The 8093-nt window shown below is 36.8% G+C and overlaps 1 protein-coding gene across 1 annotated transcript; it reads right to left on the minus strand.

Annotated features, from left to right (window-relative positions):
* Positions 1–2006: 2006 nt before the first annotated feature.
* On the minus strand, positions 2007–6392 carry LOC107864436 (putative late blight resistance protein homolog R1A-3). Its single transcript, XM_047408851.1, is given in 4 exon segments — positions 2007–2271; positions 2394–2456; positions 2535–3119; positions 3121–6392. Coding segments are annotated over 3 exon segments (3678 nt in total). The 5' UTR covers positions 6181–6392; the 3' UTR covers positions 2007–2271; positions 2394–2423.
* Positions 6393–8093: the final 1701 nt, after the last annotated feature.

The raw sequence follows: 8093 nt of genomic DNA on the forward strand, positions 1-8093 counted from the left end.
TATAAGTATAACCTTTAACTTTGTCGGTGCACAAATAGGCCCTTTAACTATACAAAAGTTGAACAAAAAAAAACCCTTCAATTCCAACTCGGACGTGCGCCGTTTTGTGTGTACAACACGCGTTTTGCCACATAGGCAAGGGGTGTTTATTTGTTCAGGTTTTAAATAGTTAAAGGTCCTATTTGTGCACTGTCAAAGTTCAAGGTCAATGTTATAATTTGGTGTCAAGTTTAGGGTTATATTTATATATTATGCCTTTCATAAATTATAAAAATGTTTATTGAAAAATACCTGATAAAGATTGGAGTAGGAGAAAGCTAACAAGAAAAGATCAATATGAGCATACTCTAAGAATAGTGGATAATTAATTACATGTTTTAACCAAAGGACTGGATCTAAATCCTATAAAAAAGTCGATAGTTGTATTATTTAATGAATACCTCTTTGGTCTATCACTAAATAATGCAACCATATTCACTTTGAAGGCCAATGCGTATTAATTATTAGTACAGTTAATTATATGGGCAGGTTGATATGCATTCCCATTGGCCTTCAAAGTCAATGGTTGCATTATTTAGTGAAATAACATGGCTTATGATATATTATTAGTGCAGAGAGACAACTAATTAATTGGCCTTCCGATGATTAATCAAATAATCAAAGTTTTTGGAAGGAGTGGACGGGGTTTGGAAGTTATCTGCCGAAGCATCCAATAGCTCAGTTTACAGAAGAGGATTATTCAATTCGATCAGTGGAACTACATAAGTGTATAGTGAACAAATTGTTACACATAAGTGTATAGTCTATAGTTATAGTGTATAGTGAACTACATAAGTGGATAGTGTATAGTGAACTACATAACCAGCTGCTTGCAGTAGCATACGGCAGTCGTCTGTGCTTATATCGTTAATTTTAGTACAGTGAAACTATACTGGTGCAGGAAATAAATAGTTTTAACTTTTGGTCTTTCTAAAGTTGTACATTGTTGTGGCTGTGTATGATTAGATTAATGTGCTGTTTTGTCTTGCACACTGCTCAGTAGAAATAAATAGTCAATGGCTGAAGAATTTAATGAAATAACATTCTTATTAGTACAGATATACATGTAATTAATACTAAATAGCCAAGCATTTATAGAGAGAATCAACTTGATGATTTCAGTTGCATTTTGATTTAATAGTCTCTTTTTATCTCTTTGTGCATTGATGTTTCAAAGAGATTCTCAAAATACAGTGGAGGTAAAGCCTTTGGCAAATCATACCCATAAAATGCCTTTTCCTCAAACCCTCTTTCAGATATTTCACATGGTTTGGACAATTCTCCATCATGAGCTAGCTTTTTCGGTTGAACCAAGTCAATAGGTCTCTATTATTTGTGTTTCTCAATGTTGGACCCTCGTAATTCACGCTGCATCCAAGTCCCGAGGGCGTGGGTAAGCCTTCTTGTATTCCGGCAATACTTCTGGTTTAAGGACATGTTGATGTCTTCGAATCAAACTGTAGTGAGCTGGTTTCACCATGCATGCAGTGATCATTCAACCTAAGTGTTTTTGAGTGTTCACAGTGTTTAAAGTAAGTGTTTCATACAACCTAACAATATCATAGACTAGCCTAGCATCAACTTGACTGATTTAACCCACTCTGTTCCCTGAATTATATAGCCATTTTGTGCTTGCATCGATGAATTTTCTTTCAAAATCCATTTCAACCACATCATTTGGTTTATTATTTTGCTGGTTTGCTTTGTAGTGTTTCCCTAGGTTCAACCTGGAGAATTTTTCATGTAACAAGCAAGTATTTGAGAAACTCGATGTAATGGCTGCAAGAAAAGGATGCACCCCTTCACAACTAACATTGTCTTGGCCTTCTTCACCAAAGCGATGATGTATGCCCTATACCAGGCACTACGAAGATTGAGAAGTTCAACGAAAAAATTGAATGTGGAAGACGTGAAAGAGCTTGAGTCATATGCCTCTGGTCATGATGTTGTCAATGATGAGACACAAGTGTACATGTTATCACATGGGATAAATTTAGAGAGACTGCTGTTGTCCTCCTCGAAAGATGAGTAGGAGTTTGACAGGTGATATCTATCTGGCTTCCTACGATGCACAACAGCATGATGTTTATTGAAGGTAACAAGAAATCACATTTTGGTTCCCAATCATCAAAAATATACAGAAAAAGAGTTTATCAATCAAAACAAACTTAGCAATCGTTGATTGAGGATGGACATTTCAGCTAGCTGCACAATAGCCTGTGTGCGCTTTTGCTGCAGTTGTCAAATTCAAACAAGTACTCGTTAGTTTGAGAGAAATTAAGAGAAAGCAAGCATCGAATTAGAAAGGAAAAAAGGAACATATTCTTTTTTAGAAGAAAAAACTGAAACAATACCATTGTTGTGGTTACAGGCACATGCTTGACTCACCGACGCTTTCGTGCTGCGAATGACAGATCCTGTATTGAAGATAGTGTTTGCAAATTAGATACTCATGGATACTCAAAAACAGCACATACGAGTTTGTTTCAACTTACTTTGGTAATGATTTCAATACGGTCATTTCCTTCATTCTCTATGACGTCTTCCTTTATTCTCACAGCTGAAGCCTCCAGAGAATCTGCGCAGGGCCCAATCAACTTAACCTGTTTCAGTGTTGGAATATCTGCAAAGCTAAGAGGGATCTCCTCTAGTTTGCAACAAAAACTTATAACTAGTTTCTCAAGCTGAGGAAAGGATTCCTCTGAAGCATCCCATGTTGTGGTACATAAGTTCACCAGTTTCAACAACTTAAGTTTATGGAATGTGATATCTGTAGGAATGCACCACTCTTTGGATTTATGGAAACACACTAATTGGAGATATTCTAGGATTGGTAGTCCCGTAATGAAAGAAATCGCCGTGTCTACAGGTACCCTGCTTAGTACCAACTTCTTTAAATTTGAAGGCAATTGTAAGCCTAATACTGGGGACCCTGGAAAGAAAAGACTTAGTGATTGAAGCTGGGTGTGACTCTCCATATTGATATGGAAAGGCTTTGCGTAATCATCTTCACCTGACGTTGAGTCATCTGTAGGAGCCTTCATAAAAGAGATGCCAAGTTGTTGAAGATTAGGACACTTACTTAAATAACACATCAAAGTTATCAGCTTCCTTAATTACAACTCTCCTAAATATCCTCAAATTTTCCAATTTAGAGGATTCAGCAAACATCCCCTTCTTATCCGTATACTGATCAACAATAGCTTTTGGAGTTTCAACATGCCTTAATTTTTCCATTTTCCAAAAATTCGTTGATAACGTTAACCCATTTTCTATCTTTCTCACAATTAAAGTTTCAAGATGTGGAAGATTTAGTACCCAATCATAGTCTAAAATTGAATGAACTGCAAGGTACTTCAGGTGAATTAGAGGTCTGAATATATCTAACCAAATCTGAGCCTCATCAGGACAATCCAAATCCAAGACCTTAACTAGTCTCATGTCACTAAACTGAGAGGACATCCGATCACAAGAATTTCCTTCATGTGTCATTATCACTGACCTCAAGCGTTGGCGGAAAGTTTTGGAGCCCAAACTGAAAAGCTCATCAGTGAAATTGAAACTCACTCGTCTATCCTTCCAACGGGAAGATTGAAATCGGTTAGGATTTCCCTTCACTGCCAGCATAAACTTTTCTTCTCTACTCTTATTCAAACAAAAGTGAAGCACTACATCATGAACCTGGCAGTATTTGACTTTTCCGTTGTATCTTCTACCTGAAACCATCACCACGTTACTGCTAATGAGATCATTCAAGTAACCTTCAGCTGTCTCTTCCAATCTCCCAGATTCTTCAATATTCTGCACGAAGCATTCCGCTATCCATAAACTTATCAATTCAGACACTGGAATTCTTGAGTCCTCGGGAAACATCCCCATGTAAAGAAGGCACGGTCTTAAATGGTCAGGTAAGTTATCATAACTTAACTGCATAGTCGAAAGACTATATCCTTCAGGCTCACCATGATAGGAAACCAGAGAATGTTTAACCTCATACCACCAAGAGGCTTCCATTTTATTCCTTTTGATTATTCCAGCAACCAAAACAATCACCAGAGGCAATCCTTTGCATCTTTCTGCAACTGCTTTACTCACATCTTGTAGTGAAGGAGCGAAACTTTCCTGTTGAAACACCTTTATCTGCAACAACTTCAGACTGTCATCGGATGTGAGGAATGGAAGAGAATAAGGATCAATATGGTGCTTGACTTGCTTAGCCACTTCCTCAAGTCGAGTTGTTATTACTATTCTGTTTCTATTTCCAACATCAGGAAACGAAAGCCTTAAGTCATCCCATGCCTTACTATCCCACATATCATCCAAGACAATGAGATATCTCTTTCCCATTAGGCTTTTCTTCAACTCGTCAGCAATGATGTCTTCCTTATCTCCCTTATCCTCTTTACCTGTAACTTGACTAAAAATCTCTTGTAATAGGTCCCTCCGGTTATATGATTGAGAAATGATGCACCATGCTCGAACATCAAAATGGTAAACAATGCAGCCATTATTGTACACCTTTCTGGCAATAGTTGTTTTCCCTTGTCCCCCCATGCCTACAATTGGGACAACATCTATCTCATGGGTACCTCTAATCAGATATTGGATTATTTTTTCTGATTCATTCTCAAATCCAACTATCTCCTCATCATTCACAGGATTGCTACGGTGAATTGGAAGATGCTTAGATGGCTCTACCACAGAGAAGGGCTTAAGAGGAAGGTTCTGAAAACTCATCTCCTTCACCTTCGCAAGAATTTGCTTGCTCTCTTTGATGATTGCAGGAAGCGAGCAAAAAAAATGCGTAAGAGCATTATGTTGAACCAGAATAGAGTCGATGGATACTTCAGCTTCGTATGCCAAATTTACAGTACGCCTTTGAAGATCTTTGAGAATTTCTTCATCTTTATGATGTACCTTTGGAACATCTCTGAAAACAGATGTTAGATACGAAAGATCTTCATCTAAAGTTCCAATACAGGGTTTCATCATGAAATCTGAACTTGATTCAGATTTCAATGTATCAATCAATTTCCTTAAAAAAGAATGAATAAAGCTCAATCCACCAACTGTGGGGAACTCATCAGATGGACTGTATTTTAAGGATTTGTACCTCTCTTCCACATCTGCCTTTAGATCTTCAATTTTCTCCAATATTTGTATCATAGCATCGTCAATCTTGTTAGCGTCTTCTTTGATTACACATAGTATGTCACCCACAACAACTCCAATCTTTTCTAAGACTTCATTCAACCCCTTGCCATTAATAACATGATTTGGCACATCACTGAGAGAAACCAACAAGAACTCTATTGCCACATCAATTTCTTGAGCAGATACAAAGTTCTTAAGCTTCTTATTTCTAAGATACACCAGCAAACTGTTTAGATGATGTGAAAATCCTTTTGGTAATTTCTTTTCCCTGAAAGTTTTTGATTGAGTAAACTTTTAAGCCTTTAGTTCACCACGAAATATCTTTTTCATTTCCAGATCCACTAATACAATCAGGCACAAACAGGAAGACACAAGTGTATGATCTTCATCATAGCAAAGAGAAAGATAGAAGTGTCCCACAGTTTCAGCCATTAACTGAATTTGGGTCCGCAAACCTTTCAACTTCTCATGGCCGACGCAGCCATTTATCTCTGTGCCATATAAGTATCTTATAAACCTCATTCTCTTTTGAATGTAGGTCAACTTATTCTTAAGTATTTTCACTTCCTTTGTCATATCAGGGTCAGGCACACGGAGTAGAAGCCTCAGCAAATCATTTAGATTCTTGTCGAGGTAATCCATATATTTCGTCGGATCAGAATCATCCATCTCAAAATTGCACATTGAACTGGTATTACCTTCAACGAATTCCTGCAACTGAGATACTAGACTTTCCGTTTTAATGTTAGTTCTGCATTCATCTGGAATTTTACCAAAATCAAGCTTCTCCACAGTCTGTTGGGCCGTCCTTGTGATTTTGACCAAGGAATCAGGCAAAAGAACATATTTGTACTTTATAAAGGTCCTCAAAAATCTTAGCCTCAGTTCAAGTTTTTCAATTTGATCAACCTCGATGCTACTCAGATCACCTCCACTCTTGATCATTCCTAGCTGATCTAATGCATCGTCAATTTCATTTTGGACCATTTTTCGTAGATAAAGTTGGAAATTCCTGCAAGTTCACCAACCGTTGGATTTTCAGTTTCAAGCAACTAGAGCGACATTTCTATTCATTTCTCTCAATATATACGGTTAGAAGCTATGTTTGTTATTTGTTAATAATGCAAGTGTATTTCACTTCATACTTTCAAATGACAGATTACATCAACCTTATATACACAAAGCTAGACACAAAAGGTCAAGAGTAGATCCCTAAAATCATGCCTTCTTCCTACAATAATTGACTATCTATGAGATACTACTTCTAGATATATCTTTGACATTTACTACTTCTAGATATATCTTGATAGCTACCATATTTTACTACTTCTAGATATATCTTGACAGCTAACATATCTTGACTGTAACACCGCATACTTTTTGGCTAGAATTTAGACCATAGTTCCTACGCGTATAGACCCGAGCCAGATTTTTTTCTTGTTAATGTATGTGTGATGATCACTCCTATAGTGTGGAAAAACCTTTGAAAATGAATTGAGGTCACAAGAATCTCCTAACTCAAAGACGAGTTGAAAACAATTCCATCGAGTAAGTTTTAGTGGACACTTCAACCTGGGTCAACTTTCGTCGAGAATAACTCCTGATATATTGTGAACTGGGTGGCCTTATATATATCAAATGAAAGGTCTTTGAGTCTTCTTTCCAACGCAACCGATTTCATCCAAATCCAGCATCGGAGTAAAGAGTTATGCCCAATTCACTTCAGCATATCAATCTGTCAAGCCGAGGGACTGCTGCGACCTTTTTTGTTTCCTTAGGGTTATTTTTGTCTTTTTCCTCGTCTCACCTCAGCCACAACACGAAATAAAATCAGTATTTGGGCTAAATACATCACAAACTAATCAATTCCTCTAAAAAATCCAACCTTAATCCTTTCCCCAAAGGTCAAGAACTCATCCCTAAGATCAAGAATTCCAAGAAAAGGATCAAGATCCGGGTTCCATCGTTCAAACTAAATAATCTAAGGTACGTGGGGTTTTCATAAACTACATGGGCTGGCTGAAAATACTTTGAATATGGTTTAAAGTTTAGAAATCATGAATTTACAAAGGGGTTTGGAATTTACATTACAATTTTGCACTATGAATTATTTAATGATATTATTGTTTGGGTCTTGAGGCCTTTTCCCCCAAATTGATTTGTACTTGTATATATGTATGCATGAAAATAAGTTTGAAGATTTGATTGAGAGCATGAAAATATAGAATCCCTCTCTTGCTATGATTTCCCATTGTTTTCATACAATATGGATTGTTTCAAATGCATCTTTGAGAATCATGATACAAATGTCTTGATTATTATTTATGATTTGATTATGATTTTGAATTGGAAAGAGAGGGTGATTCTTACTAATATAAATGAAAAATGGTGATTCAAATAGATTGTATGGTTTGTTACAAAATAATTGACCACCACATATTTGTTGAAATATCTAAAAGAGAGAGAGTCTTGCATAATTTTTACATATGGTTGAAATATGGATTCTCTTGACCTGTTTGAATAATACGGTGGTACGAACTTTATGTTTTGAATGAAAAGATTGTAGCATGATATTTATGGCTCATAGATATGACTTGCAAGTCTTGGTATGACGATACCAAATCAGTTTTAGATTTCAGATTTCGAATTTAGAAGGATGCATGTTTAGAATGGGTTAAAACTTGGCACTAAGAGAGTTAGGTGGTTACTCAAAGAAGGCACGAGTCATATGAATCATTGATCGAAATCGTGTTTTGCTGATATGGGTATATTATTATACGCTGGCCTAGTGCCCTATGGCGTATCAGATTTAGATACTTCAACCCTTGCGGCAAACTTGGGTTGGGGGCTTGGCCGTCGAGTTAATGACGGATCCCATATTGCCGTGGGAAACTTTTAGA

Source organism: Capsicum annuum, chromosome 3 (assembly GCF_002878395.1).
Source record: "Capsicum annuum cultivar UCD-10X-F1 chromosome 3, UCD10Xv1.1, whole genome shotgun sequence".
In the NCBI taxonomy this organism is placed as follows: Eukaryota; Viridiplantae; Streptophyta; class Magnoliopsida; order Solanales; family Solanaceae; genus Capsicum; species Capsicum annuum.